At 37.5% G+C, this 16,040-nt stretch overlaps 1 protein-coding gene across 2 annotated transcripts in view; it reads left to right on the top strand.

Annotated features, from left to right (window-relative positions):
- Window positions 1–16,040, top strand: part of GPM6A (glycoprotein M6A) — a 127,105-nt gene that overhangs the window by 23,022 nt on the left and 88,043 nt on the right. The window contains exon 2 of one of the 2 annotated variants that reach the window (XM_074905779.1): window positions 786–804. The exons of the other annotated variant lie outside the window; for it this stretch is intronic. Coding sequence (XP_074761880.1) covers window positions 786–804 — 19 coding nt within the window. The remainder of the gene's footprint in view (window positions 1–785; window positions 805–16,040) is intronic. 2 annotated transcript variants of the gene reach the window in all.

Genomic DNA, 16,040 nt, shown 5'->3' with positions numbered 1-16,040 from the left:
TGCTGTGCTCCAGCTGACATGGACTTCTGACAGCATTTGTTCTGCAGACACAGCAAATCTCTCCTGTTTGTGTGTGTACACAGATTTCATGGTCTAAATCTGCGAGAATTTTTAGGAATGCTTCAAAGAGCACACCTCTGAGATTATGCCTATCCTATTGACATTTTCAAGTCCCTCCTGTAAAGCCTAAAAGAGATCCTAAAGTTGTATAAAGAAAAGCTTGCTATATTTTCTTTTAACTTCACTTTGGAATAGTGAAAGTTTTTTTGGCTGTAACTTTAAAGATTGCAGCCTAGAGGGACACAATGCATAGCCAATTTCATCCTTAATAGATTTTGAAAAATTTGTAAATAACAGTGTTTTACATTGGAAAACATTGGCATAATGATGGAAGTCCCTATGTCTGAGAGAAACTGAGCGTAAAGGAAGAGGGGAAAAGGGTGGAAATAGCAAATCAACACAGGTGTGTATCTGTGTTACTGGTGTGTGATATCTGTGAAGAATGAGAGATTATGGATTTGATAAAATATTATGTGAAGTATTAATAATGTATGTGGGTTTATAATGTTCTTATATTTTGAACAATAGAGATGAATTTGCTGTGAAGGGAACAAGGCAAGATTATAAACAAAAATAATCCTCCTGGGAGCTAGAAGGGAGACCCCTTATGTTACTTTTACATGGCATAGTAACATGGACCTAGGGAGCACTTTGAAGATGTGACAGATTTGGGATTTAATTTGGGGGAAAAAAACAAAAACAAAGCTAGAAGAGCCCAGAGGAAGGATCCAAGTGCTCAGTAGCGTGGGATATAAAGAATATGCTTGGGAAAGGTGGATGGAAGTGAAAGGGTTGTGTGTGGTTCACCCTCTCTATAAATTAGCTGAACTATTAGACAGTACTTCAGGGATATTATGTATAATCTAGAATTGCAATTTTTACCACTTACTGATGCTGAATTTTCTAGAATAAAGTTATCACCTTTTAAATTTGTGTAGTATCAGTGGTTTCAGGCAAGCATAAGGAACAATAGCATTCCCCCCAGATCCTGACAATAAGTTTTAAATAAAAAGCATATTATATAGACACGGATGTCTGAAAGCCACATTAGGGTTTGGAAACATCAGTTTCAAGATGTGAAGTGATACCCATTCTTAGGTGTTAATCAGAAAGGTATTTCTGCTGGAGGCAGGTAATAGAGAAACAGTCCTAGAATTTTAGTAATATCAAATTGCTTCAGTATGGATTCTTATAGCCAGGCAACTAATACACATATACAAAATATTAGGAGTGAACATATAAATAAACCCTCACTGGTTTAAAAAATAGCCTGTTCTACAGATACTGCAGAAGGCTGCAGCTATTTTTTGCTCTCTGCATGGTTCCTCAGATAATTCCATTTGGTAACTGGTGACACATGCCTTTAAAAAAAATTGTTGGCTTTCACTTAAAGTGACAGGGTAATACTGCTAAGAAACTAAAGAATGTAGGTAAATATATATTAAATATATATATTATATATATATATAAATATATATATTAAATATATATTTTTGCATTTGGTAATATGCCATTATGTATATTTAGTGCTCTTGATTATTGCCAGTCTCTTCAAGAAAATTATTTATATTGGAATAATCTATTTGTAGAGAATGAAAAAAAAACAGAAGGAAATGAAGCGGGGGAAGCTTTTTGAGCATGCCTGTAATAATATATTTGTGAAGGGGCAGAACAGCATGGGAAACCTGTAACTACCCTGCACATAGTTCATTTTTAAATATAAATCCATGATCTAACTGGTTTACAGAAATCTCTGGGGGTTTTTTAATGATTTGATCCTACGGTGGCCATCTGTACAAATATATTCTAAATTAACTAATACATTCTTACATCTTAGAAGAATTTTTTTATGATTTAATTTTGCCCAGTTCTAGCCAAGAATGCAATATATAAAAGATATTTATTTCCCATTACTCTTACAGCAATATTGACTTAAGTTTGTGAATGTAGTTAATAAAAGTAAATACACGAATAATGAATGCAGATTATTATGGTAGAAATTTCTCCTTTAAATCAGCAAATGCATTGGAGGATTAAAACATCGTACAGCTAACTGTTTATAGTGTTCTGGCCTTTCAGACTGACTGAGATTTTGTTCCAGACATCTTTGTAGTTCAGTTTCTGGGATTTAATCTCTAATGTGTTACACTCGCTATTGTCCCAGTGAATTTGTTGACAGACAGTAATTGGGTCACTGCATTGAAATGCCTGATGCAAGCCCCAAGTTGTCCCTGCTCGTTGGCAAGGCAACCACAGTGGTCCAGCAAACATGCGCAGAGCGGGCTCCCAGGCCTGCCGTGCTCAGATTGTGGCACTGGAGGGCAGGGAGGAAAAATCGCTTGGATGCTGAAACAGACAGTGGATCCTTCCCTGTTTTTTTTTTTTTATCTGTGTATTGTCTTTCTGTGGTGGTGATGGGGATAGAAATGCAAACTTACAAATAAAATGAAGCAATGCACAGCAAATGATGCTATATATTATGGCTTTTTTCATAAGTGTTTGGATATTATTTTAGTTTGGGGGGATTGAATACATTATACATTAGTTGGATCTAGTTCTAACGTATGACAGGAGAAATAAATATTTCATAACTGCTTTAGATCTTGTTCTGACACCGTTCTCTCCCTGCCTCTTCCACAACTCCCCATAGAGAAGCAAGTGATAAAGTGCTGTGTTCCATGAATCTATAAGTAAGCAGAATTGCACATGTGTTGGAATTCTTATGTATGGTACTAGTTGACACTCTTCATTTACTTTTTTTTTTATTTGGGGTATTTTTGGGAGGGGGCACAAAAAAGGAGATAAAATCCACAGACTGTCAGTTTCATTGTCCATTCTTAAATTTAGGTTTCCCTGGGTTTTTTTAAAATGAGCAGTTTGAAGATAGTTTTGTCTAGAAGCATATCAAATGCTGATGAGGAAAAAAAGAGAACTTTGTTTTTTTCCATGCTAAACAAACTCTACCAATTATTTTGCTTTTTGTTCATTCAGATCTAGATTGTGACAAATCACACAACACTGGAAGAAAAAAAATAATATAATTTATATTTATATAATTTATATTAATATAAAATTTATATAATTATTTTTATATCATTTATATTAATATAATTAATATAAATTCTTGTGCAATCATTGATTTTTCTCAAGATTCTTTTATTTCATTTCCAGTGGTGTTATTTTAACGGACATAGATTAAATCACCTCCTAATTGGCTTAAACCAATAAACTTAGAGTTTCTAAGTGATGAGAAAATAAGTAACCAAAACTAAATTAGTCTCAACAGTTTAAACTTCTTTGTGTGAATGAAGGTTTTGAAATAGCATATTAGAATGGTAATAGTTACTAGTTCTAGTAATAATATAGTATTAGCAATATTAGTAATATCACTAATAGTAATAAGTAGTAACTATAGTATGATGTAGTGATACTAAAGTATGTTCTCAAGAAAGCATGATGTAGATGTATCCTGTGTACATAATTAAAAATGTCATTTATATCAATATATGCAGATGTTGGTATGGTACTTCAAAATAAAGCAAAGTGAGTCATAAAGTTAGGATTAATGTCTCATCTTCAGTGTTTATAGTGGCTTATTCTTGCTACCCTTACAGAGAGCAGTTAAAACTGCAGTTAAATTAAAACCCCCAGTGCAAAGCCAGCTTTATTTACAGTCCCCACAAAATGGACTCTACATGTTTGCATAATTAATAACAATGAAACTTAAAAGCAGGTGGAGCATGTATGATTTTTCTACCTCAGTTGAAATAAAGTTGGAGTTTGTGTCTACACAAAAATTTCAAACAAGGAAAAAGAATCCTTTGTGTCTTATTGAAAGGAATTCTGCTCCATCCCCTCAACATATTTAAGAGTGTGAGGGGAAAAAAGTCATGTTAGCTGGAGGCTTCAAACATATAATTGATAAAATTATTCTGTTTCCATTATTTAAAACTAGAGATTTGTAATTATTGTCAGAATCTCTTGAACCAATTTTGTTCTGCTTTAAACAGATAGAAGTTTAAGGGAAATGTTTTTATACTGCATGGTGCAGATGCTTATGGAGGGTTAAGTTGGGAAACTTCACTTGCAAGTAAGGAAGATGGGAATTAGCAGAGTTTTTCATGGGTATGTTTGTAGCTTTTCTTAAATGGGTAGAAGTTTCCAGACCTCCACAAAGGTAATATAAATTGCTATCACTTTCTATTTATTTGCTTGAGTTCAATACTCATTAGCATTTATATTGTTACTAAAAGCTAAATATTCTGATTTAGCCAGAAAAACCTGGAGTAGAAAGAACTGCCATTTTATCTTGATCTTTAATATAGGTTACTTTAAACCAGGCGTCCAACATTCAGAAGACATCAGTGATAATTAAATTCATACCAGATTCTGAAAAGCAGTCCATACACAGTGAAAACTTGAACATCCACAAGTTCATAGTAGTAACTGTTGATTTAATTAACTGATTTCTACAGTTGATGCTGAAGCCTGAATGCTACCACTAAGCTATATTGCAGAAGGGCTGTTGAAGGGAAAAGGAAGGAATTTTATAATGGCATAGGGATTGAAATCTTTTCCCTGATCAAGTCAAAGCATCAGTGAAAGTCTTGCATCTGGAGGAGACTCAGCTTTGTTAGTGACACTGCTCCATGGACTACATGTTCGTTTGCTTCAGCTGAGTAGCTGACAGATGGAAGAGAAATGATTAGACTTTTAGTTTGGGCATTGGTAAAACCATCTATTTTTGTAATATAGCATTGTATAGAGCTGAGCAGCATACCATGTTCTGTAGCTATGAAGTTTTTTAAAAAGAAATGTATTCAGGTAGGAATTCCCAGTTTTCTCATGGCAGCAGCCATAGAGATGGGTACAGTTGTAGCAGCCGGCTGTTCTGCCATCCGTGCTAACACAGTGATCCAGGCTTCCCTGTATCTTTCACATAGGTCTCGACTATTCCAAAAATCTAGGAATATCAGTATCATAATGCTGCACATCTGGACGTGATATACCACATAACTCTTGTCACCTTCAAAACTTGTATGCTTTCCATCTCATCAGCTGGTCCATAGAAACTACTTCTGCTGAAGGGTAAACTCACATTGCATGGTAAATGCTTCACACTTCATGTTTTGGGCCTGCAGATGTATTTTTTCTGCTATTCTGAAACAGTTTGGAATACATATAGAGATATTATACACACTGTATAGAAAGATCTCAGAAGGGTTTTAAAAAGATTCCTAATATATGCACTTATAAACAATGGCACACTAGACAAGAAGCAGGTAAACTCCAATTCAAAATAGCTGAAAGTAGAAGGGGGTCAAGTTAATTATAAAAATAATTAAATTTTAAAACTGAGGCTAGATGAACACTGAGTCATCATCTGGTACAATGCGACATTATGCTCTGTATATATTTTAGGCAAAAGGGAAAAAATGTGGAGTTAACAAGTCTTGGTCCTCCCAATATTCTTTCTAGGTTATCTTTCTCTTTTTTTTCCACAAACAATCCTTGTCTGACTGGATTCTTGTCCTGCATATTTTAACTAAACCAACCTTTGAATAGAAGAATTAAAAAACTAGATGATTATTATACTACTATTACTAAAAAAGACAGAGAGAAGGACAGGAAGTTTTGATTTTTTAAAAAAAAATTATAGTTTCTAAAGTAGTTAAATTGGCTCTTTAACCTTTCACCTTTATTGCTTAATTATTACCTAGGCAATTAAAGGTATGTTTTTAATAAGAAAGTAAACCCAACTATATATAAGCATTTTTAAAGGCCAGCATGCATATATTAACTAGTGTAATTGTTCTTCTTGGTCAAAAGAGCAGAGAAGATTTTCCTTTTCATTCATTTTGGTTTAAAATTTGGAGAAACTTCATGGCTTTTGAAAGCATTACTTGTTCCTTGAATAAATGGGAAGTAATCTTGTGTAAAAGCTTTTTCAGCTTTTCACTACTATTTTATAAAGAATTGTCTCTTTCTAGAAGAATGTTTTCAGTTTCTTGTAGGTTTTTTTCTTTAATACTTTCTCACTGTTTGTTTCTTTTCTGAGCAAAATATCTAGGTATACCTCTGTTCAGTTTGACCCAAGTAGCCCAGTGATTTTAACACTTTTGTCCTTGTGACTAAGGACTCAGTGCTGTTTTTATGGAAATTGATGATAAAACTGCACAGATTTCACTGCTGTATAGTCAGATCTTAAATTATCTGTCTCTGCAGTGCTCTAAATTTCTTCAGGTCCAGGAATTAAACAATCATATTTCATTGGACCATGTTAAAGAATGTGAGGGACAGAGCTGCGAAAAAGCCAGGGACAGTAAATAAAATCTGCCATGACTCCAGACATTTACAAGAGGGACTGAGATTTCTAGAGGTCTTGCCTAAGAATTTTATTTTCAAGCGGATGCGCAAGACCGTGGAGGACATATGGCACAGTCTTAAATCTCAGATCCCTCTGCTTTTATTTACTGTTTGTAGCACTATAATTGTCAATGTGTTGCATATTTTCCAAAAGGAACATTTGATTGTCAGAAGACTTGCGAGTTTGATTTTGTTTACCCAGAATGATGTCCTTTTCTCCTTTAGAAAGCATATTTGCAGATAGCTAGTACCTACAGCAAGGCGCATCTTAAATATTCACTGGATATCTGTTTTAACAGATGGACTGCAGTGAGCATACATGAAGCTGGTGCCAACTCCCAATCAGCATAGTATATCAAGGATAAGGATATCTTTAAGAGGCTAAGGAAAAATAACTTTCGCCTGCACCAAAAATGCACAGGTCCTCCAAATAAAAAAAGCCTAAGAATTCTACCACTTTGATTTTTGACAATTGATTTAGTGCATAATTAAATAAAATGACATATTAGTTTTTCTTAAAGAGCACAAAAGCATTTTCATATTGAAATTATTTTGATTGAATATTTTACCTATAGGTCAATAATAAATATGAACCCTTTTCTTGGCTGGTCTGTTGTGTCTTTTGAATAGCCTACTAGTAGTGAAGGGTAAAACAGAGATATATAAAGTACTGTAAAGAGATGTGAGGAAGATCTTTCTTTTGCCTGAGATCTGGCAAGGTGGAGCTTCTCACAGAGTCTTTTCCACTTATATTTTGTTTGACTGGTAGTTTTGAAAGTGCCAGGTATGGCTTCTGCTGCATTCATGGGTAAGCAGCACGTAGCCCAATGGATTGAAACATCACAGAGATGATCTGTATTTTTCTGTGTTTTAAGATCTTGCAGAGTTAATGGAATGCTACTGAGGCATCTCTCTCCACATTTCCTATTTGCATTAGTAGATGGAGTTATTGTAATATATCTTGCTGTTGTCTTTTTTTTTCCTTCCCTCCTCCCCCCTTATCTTTTCTAGTGGGAAGGAATAAAAGCTGAAGCTGAAAAATATGAAGGGAATGGAAAGAAAAGCAGTTCTTATTGTGATATCTTTCTGTAGTAGAAATGTTAGGACCTGCCCATAATTCTGGCAGAGTTCAGGTGCAGAAGAAAATATGAATGCATTTACTCTATTTCAACATGTATGCAACTGAAGCCACATATGTTAGATATACATTTGGGCATTTTTTGCCACAAGATAGTCAACAATCCTCCTCAGAGGTTTGCATCAAGCATTTACATTGTGAACTTCCAAAGAGGCATATTATAAAGCATATCTATGTTTTAAAATAAATAAAAGCTTGCTCTACTCCTCATAAAAGCAAGTGTGGGAACATAAACTATCTGACACAACAAGATCTAAAAGCTCATTGTGTGTGTTATGGGGTTTTTTTGTGGTTTGTCATGGCTTCTGTTTCTGTTTTTTTTTCCTTCCCCCCCTCCCCCAAAGATTCCTAGGGGCTTGTCCCCAGAGAGCCTCCCACAACTCAGCTTTGGATTTGAACTGTCAGGGAGGCTTCCTTAAATCTGTGGCAGTAGTTCCCTGTAGGCTGTGATGACATTAGCACTATATTTTCAGGCTCCCAGCCTGAATGTCTTGCAGTTGTCCATATCAAAGGAGTCAAAGACTTAGGAAGCATCCAAAAGGGAGGTAGCGTTTAGGTATATATATTTTAATCTGATCCTCACTATCTCATGAGGCTTTGCCTAATCTGGTGATTTATAAAATCTGTATATACCAAAATGTCTAAGTCGCATTAGAGATATCCTGGAAGTGGAGCTGCTAGTAACTGGCTTAATGGGTTTCATGTCTTTGTGCAGTTCATCTATGTGCAGTGTTGCTTTGCCTGTGTTTACTTACAGGTTTCACCTTGCAAAGTGTGATCTGAAAATGCATCAGAGATGGAGAGTGCTAAGTTAATGGTTACAGCATATGCTTGGGATCAGTTCCCTCTCACCCACGTTTCCTGTGTCCCTGTGTCTAACTATCAAGCTGTAGGTCATGTTGAAATGGGGTCCATTCCATCTCTGCTGAAACAGTTGGGTTTTACTGAAAATAGAGAGAGGAAGGGAAAAAAAGGAATAGTAAAGAGAGCATGATGATGAAGCCTAGTGTTTGCATGCATATTTTAAACAAGCTGTCACTAAATAAATTATTGAAATAAGATTTTGAAAGTTGCTTATTGTGCTGAGATATCAGTTTCCTTTCCAACACATGTAATTTTGCCCTTGCCCTGGGTAGGGAAACTGTGCATTTTACAAAGAATTTTTGTTCAAAAGATACAATACCAAAGCTGGTTTGGACTTGTACCTTAGTATGTGTAAGTCCAGATACCCAAACAAAAAAACCCTTAACGTAGGAATAGTAACCACTATATATCATAATAAAGGTGTCCTGATTTTTTTTTTTTAATGCAATATAATGAATGCAAAGTTCTCTAAAAGTACAGCTAATATTCCCGGATACCCAGCTTCTGTGGTTGTTGGTCCTTTAAAATATTCAAAGAGTGTTTCAGTTCAGCATACATGCTTGTTTTCAGTCTTCTCTGTAGCATTAGGATACCTGAGACACTGAATTCAAGATCTTAAAGGATACAATTTGCATGCTTTATTAAAGCACTTACAATCTATTAGGTTATAGCCAAATATATGAAAGAAAAATAAACATGGAACCTCTTGCATAAACAGCTTAAATCTTAATTGTTGTTGTAAATGAAGTATGAAAGGTGAACTATGTAGCTGATGCTTTCCCATGCAAATATTAGGCATTAAAAAATTTTACATATTTTTTCCTTTGAGATATTTGAAAGAAAAATAAAAGTAGTAGTTTAATGGATGATATTTTAGTATTAATTGTGCTGGGGGGAAACCAAAGCTTCTATAATGAGTGTGACAACAAATGAAACAGTGAAAAGCTTTGTTCTGATCTATGTTTGAAGTTCTTAAGACATTGTCTAAGGTCTTTTTGTTGATTTGAAATTAATTTCTGAGGTTTGATTTCATGCCCTCGGTTACTGAAGCATTGCACTGCTTTGGTACCTCAGTTCAGAGTTACCTGTGTTAACTGACAGGAGAAGCTAATGCAGAAAAACGTATTGCCCTTCACTTCCTGTAGACCCCATCCTTGCGTTCTCTTCATTGTATTTCTCTACTGCATCAGAGCATCGAAGTCTTAAACTTGTTCCTCGACCCAGTCTATTAGTCCGAGAAGCATGCCATGAGGGAGCTTTGATTTCTGTCTTTACTGACTTCAAAAAGCCACCAGGCAAATAACCTTAATCTTTGACACATTATGAAGCTGTGGACATAGAATTAAATCACTCTGAAGCAGGCTAATAGCAATGTTGGTAACTGATTTGTTTGAAGAGTTTAGATAAAAATCTGTGGCTTAATGAAGTCTGCTTTTTATTTTTTCATAGTGCAAAAGAATGTGGTAAAAGAGCATTTTGCTTCTGTTTTTTTCTGGATATGTAATAACTATGCAAGGACACATCTTGCACATATCTTGGCAACGAACATTGTGGAAGCCAGATAAATAAATCAGCTACAAGAAGAATTAAACATATCCATAGCAGATAGTCCCTCAATAGCAGGAAATGTCCAGTTCAGGAAGGCCCAAGACCACTGTTTGCTCAAATCTGCCAGAGAAAAATAGTGTTCTTTGGTATTGTCCCTTGCAAAGGCATTGGTTACTGGCAGCTATAAACAGAGGCTGGACCTCTGGTGTGAACTGGCATGGCTCTTCAAGGCTGCAGTGCATTTGTGCTACTTGCAGTGAGAGGGTGGGATGCTGCAGGTGAAAGGCACAGATCTGTGTGTGTCCTGTTCCTCCTGATGGCTGCCCCTTCAGAGAAAGGTGTATTTGTGGACATAAGCCATTTATCAAAGTAGAAAAATTCAATTATTTCAGATATTAGATTAATACTGAAAATAGCTTTTTACATTTTCAGAGGTACTGGAATTTACTGCAGAAAGAAATTGCAGAATAGGCATTCTCTCATGACAGCTAGGGAGAACCCCTGAAGTCTTCAGTGCACTCAGGTGGTGAGTGCAATCATCTGAGATTCTTGCACACCCTTCTAGGCATTCCTCCTACCTGCACCGTTACATTCTGCTGTAGTTTTAACTGTGAAAGCTAAAGTAATCAGTCTAGGCAAGTAAGATTTGGAAAATATCTCAGCCTTATTTTTGTTTAGTAATTTGCATATGCTGAAGAAGAATATAGATCTCTGAACCTTGAGGTGTCAGCAGGCTGTCATACCAGACACGGAATTGTATGTGAGACTGTGGTAGCCTTGGCTGTACCATGCTTTGCTGCATGTAGCTGGTCATCTGTTTCCAGAGACAGGTGGCACTCCTCTACGTAACAAGAGTATCAAGTGTTAGGATCACAGACGAGGATAAATGTTTCTCCTACAAATCAGTTGGAGGAGTAATTTCATGATGAAGGCAAAGAATACACATATTCTGGATGTGGGGCAGAAGAGATTCGTAGATGCAAAATAATGTTTATGAACACATTAATGCTATTGGCACTTAACACTTTTACAATTAACTTCTGTTTATCACTGTCTTCCTCCTAGAAATCTTCTAGGTAATAGTGTTGTGAAACGCTTGGTGATGAGCCTACCAGCATGCCCTTTTAATTACAATTAAACAGATATTCAAGGTATGCATACAATTGTTAGATAAGCATTTCAGCTTCTGACTTGGAGATAGCCAGTCATTCGGTCTGTTGATCAGGTACTGGCGTTTTTTGGACATCGGTTGATCTTCTAATCAAATCTCATTTTTACATGTATTGTGGTTTAGTATATATGTAGTAGTTGTTTATGGTAGGCTGTGATGTACTTACTGATCACTGTCAATACGCTTCATGTTGAATTTGCAGGTATGTAGCTTTGCCCTTATTAAAAACTTCAGAAGTAACACAAAGCTGCTCTGTGTGTGCATGCTAGATTTGTTATTTGAAATGCCTGGCATAAATTACTGTATATATTTATCTGGATTGACTTTTCAGGGTTTACTATTAAGTAGAATACTCTTTACATGAAAGTGGCTTCACAATAGGAAGGTTTTGAGGGCATTCTGTATGCTCAAAGTACTTGTGATATAATCCACTTAAATCTTGTCTATTTAATTTGAACTGTAAAGTCAAGTACTCGTCTGGTCTTCTCCTGCATCAGCATGTCTGGTATTCTATCTGCATTAGCATATGATAAAGTTACTATTTTGCATATATTTCAGCTTTATATGGTCAGCACCTCATTCAAGACAAACCCAATTTTCATTTATGGCTTATTCTTTAATAGCTACCTCTTCATGTTCTCTTCATGTCAATAATTTTACAGTGATACTTCTGAGACCCATGAAAATTACTTGTCTCTGCATTTGGTGCTAATACAACCAATGTTGTGTATGTGCTGTTATGTTGTGTGCTTGGACAGCTCTTTAAGACACATTAAAAAAAATGTTTTAAGTAACATATTTGGTCAGCTGGGAACCACTTCTTAAAAATACAGTACTCACTGGCAGTTATTTCCTAGAATCAGCTTTTATATGATTCTGTGATTTCATAAATGGTATATTAGCAAAGCGCAGTTGTATCCTGATTAGATGGTGTGGCAATGGTAACTGAGTAATCAGAATAAAGTGTATGGTAATGTCCCTGCCCCTGGCATTAATTATCTGTATGTGGAAAACATTGGTCTAAATATATTGTGAAGGGGGATGAAAGTCTGCATTTAACTTCCCAAATAAGAGCTGTACATTTCAGCAGCTAACTCAGCTGTGATTTCCATGCCATACTAGGACTCTAGATGTTACAGTGTACATTACTCTTATCTGAATGACAATCAAATTGCAACTGAATAGTAGTACTACTTTTCTAGGAGTACTCTTATAGTAGTACTGCTCTGCTGTCCATTTCAGAGGTTTTCAGGGTGAAAAGCAGTAGGAATAATAGCTAACTTATACTTCACTCTTGAAGGAAAGTGTCTTAGCACATAACTTATTCAAGGACAGGTTTTTCTTTATTTTTTTTTTTTAAACTCATCCTTGTTATGTTTCCAGCATCAGTACCTGAATAAGTTATATACAAACTAAATTAAGGCACTGCAGAAATATTTTTCACATCTGAATCACAGAGTCATCTAGGTTGGAAAGGACCTTGAAGATCATCCAGTCCAACCATTAACCTCACATTGACAGTTCCCAACTACACCATATCCCTAAGCACTATGTCAAACTACTCTTAAACATCTCCAGGGATGGGGACTCCACCACCTCCCTGGGCAGCCCATTCCAACCCCTAACAACCCCTTCTGCAAAGAAATGCTTCCTAACATCCAGTCTAAATCTTCCCTGGTGCAACTGGAGGCCATTCCCTCTTGTCCTGTTCTTTGTTCCTTGGTTAAAGAGGCTTATCCCCAGCTCTCTGCACCCTCCTTTCAGGTAGCTGTAGAGGGCGATGAGGTCTCCCCTCAGCCTCCTCTTCTCCAGACTAAACACCCCCAGTTCCCTCAGCCGCTCCTCGTACGACCTGTGCTCCAGACCCTGCACCAGCTCCGTTGCCCTTCTCTGGACACGCTTGAGTCATTCAATGTCCTTTTTGTAGTGAGGGGCCCAAAACTGAACACAGGAATCGAGGGGCGGCCTCCCCAGTGCCGAGTACAGGGGTCAGATCCCTTCCCTGTCCCTGCTGGCCACGCTATTGCTGACACAAGCCAGGATGCCATTGGCCTTCTTGGCCACCTGGGCACACTGCTGGCTCCTGTTCACCGGGCTGTCAATCAAGACCCCCAGGTCCCTCTCTGACTGGCAGCTCTCCAGCCACTCCTCCCCAAGCCTGTAGCGCTGCTGGGGGTTGTTGTGGCCCAAGGGCAGCCCCCGGCATTTGGCCTCATTGAAACTCCTCCAGCTGGGCTCAGCCCATGGCTCCAGCCTGTCCAGGTCTCTCTGCAGAGCCTCCCTACCCTCGAGCAGATCAACACTCCCACCCAACTGGGTGTCATCTGCAAACTGACTGAGGGTGCACTCGATCCCCTCGTCTAGATCATCAGTAAAGATGTTAAACAGGAGTGGCCCCAAATCCGAGCCCTGGGGGACACCACTCATGACCAGCTGTCAGTCGGATTTAACTCCATTAACTACAATTTTTGGGCCCGGCCATTCAATCCGTTTTTTACCCATCAAAGCATGTGCCCCTCCGAGCCATGAGCAGCCAGTTTCGCCAGGAGAATGCTGTGGGAGATGGTGTCAAAGGCCTTACTAAAGTCAAGGTAAACAACATCCACAGCCTTTCCCTCATCCAATAAGCATGTTGCCCTGTTGTAGAAGATCAGGTTTGTTTCATAAACCCATGCTGACTCGTCCCAGTCATCTGGTTGTCCTGCACGTGTTGTATGATGAACTGAAAGTCAGGATGAGCTGACTTTTTTTGGAGCCAATCCAAACTTTAGTTTTCTGAACTGAGGTAATTAGTCCAAATCATGCTATTTTTTTTAGCCCCATCTGGATTAATCTCTTGCGTTCCTAACTATCTGAGTCATGATTTGTATGCCAAGTGTCATGATAAATTCCTAGTTTGTATGAGTTACATGAAAAAGACATGTGACATGATTTTCTCACTTCTTTTGCATATTAACTTGCGCAGTGTGGTGTAACTAACTCAAAAAAAATAAAAATTTCTTGCATTATATTACTTAAGACCGTAAATATTTGACCCCAGAAAGTAAAAAAACTTTAGAGAATAAAATGAGTACTTTCCTACTTTAGGTAAGCATATGAATGCACCAAGGTACACACAAGGATACCCAGATTTAAGTTTCTATTCCAACACTGACATATGACCTTAATATTTTTTAAATCTTTAGTCTTTTAAAACAAAGACTTAAATACACTTCTTGTTGCTTTCAAGGTTAGCTTTATATAATATTGTTTTATTTTTGTAAGTGAATCTATTCCATGAATTATTGAAGCTTAAGTATCACTTCTTGAATAAGAAACTTTGTTTTTATGTCTTATAATTATGTTGTTCCTAAAATACACAGTAGTATGTGATATGGAATTTTACTGCTTGGTGGGGTACCAGGAGGCAACACTGTCTGTGCTTCTCTCTGGGTTCTGTTTAGGGAGTACAGATTGCAAAACTTGCTCATATTTTGTCCATCTTCAGAGAGGCCAGAGACAACCAGCTTCATTATATATCACGTACTGCTCAGAGAGGGGAGACAAGTAACTTGAAGGCCTGTTTCTTTCAGGACCTGTTCATCTCTTACATCATATCAACAAGTCAAAAGTTGTTTTGACTGAAAACTATGTTTTCTTCTGTAACTCTTTCTGGTTAATTGAATTTGAAATGAAATTACCTCTGAATGGATTAACTAACCTTGACACAAATATCCAAGCTATGTGTGTCTGAGCATTCATGTACAAAGATACAGCTTCATGTGGGTGACACCACTTAGTTACCATAAATGCAAATTTCTGATTAAAGTTTAAATCTTGGCAAACAAACACACTTCAGAAAATGCTTCAGAACCATCTGATAATTGTTAATGTATACTTCGGTTGTGATTTATTTTAGAACTAGTATGACTCTAGTATGTTTTAGTACATCTTTATTCCTGTTTTGTCTTGGGTTGTTTCTTTTTGTGTTTTTTTTAGTTGAGTATCGTCAACTAAAATTGAGTATCTTCAATTTGGAATGTGTTATGGTGTTGTCCATACTTACTTTTTCCTTTGATTAAGTGTTTTCTACCCTGTGGTTATGGTGAAAAAATGATTGTTAACAGGTTTTCCAGTGCCTGTTATTCCATATAATTTTTTAAACTTTGAAGCTTTCTTTTTAATTTGTTTGCAGATTATTTTAAATGGACTACTGGGTAGGCAATCACACGTGCAAATACAGGTTGGGTGATGAATAGATTGAGAGTAACCCTGCAGAGGAGGACTTGGGGGCATTAGTAGATGGAAAACTGACTGAGCCAGCAATGTGTGCTCACAGCCCAGAAGGCCAACTGTGTCCTGGGCTGCATCAAGAGAAGTGTGGCCAGCAGGTCGAGGGAGGGGATTCTTCCCCCCTCTACTCCGCTCTCATGAGACTTCACCTGCAGTGCTGTGTCTAGCTCTGGGGGTCCCAACATAAGAAGGACATAGAACTACTCAAGTGGGTCCAGAGGAGGCCATGAAGATGATCAGGGAGCTAGAGCACCTCCTGTATGAGGACAGGCTGAGAGAGTTGGGGTTGTTCAGCCTGGAGAAGAGAAGGCTCTGGGGAGACCTTATAGCGGCCTTCCAGTACTTAAAGGGGGCTACAGGAAAGATGGGGAGGGATTCTTTAGCATGGAGTGTAGGGATAGGATGAAGGATAATGGTTTTAAGCTGAAAAAGAGTGGATTTAAATTAGATATAAGGAAGAAATTCTTTACTGTGAGGGTGGTGAGACACTGGCACAGGCTGCCCAGAGAAGCTGTGGCTGCCCCCTCCCTGGCAGTGTTCAAGGCCAGGCTGGACGGGGCTTTGAGCAACCTGGTCTAGTGGAAGGTGTCCCTGCCCATGGCAGGGGGGTTGGAACTGGGT

The sequence above is a fragment of the Athene noctua genome, chromosome 4 (assembly GCF_965140245.1).
Source record: "Athene noctua chromosome 4, bAthNoc1.hap1.1, whole genome shotgun sequence".
In the NCBI taxonomy this organism is placed as follows: Eukaryota; Metazoa; Chordata; class Aves; order Strigiformes; family Strigidae; genus Athene; species Athene noctua.
The sequence above is the reverse complement of the archived record's forward strand: the minus strand, read 5'-3'. Positions and strand labels throughout refer to the sequence as shown.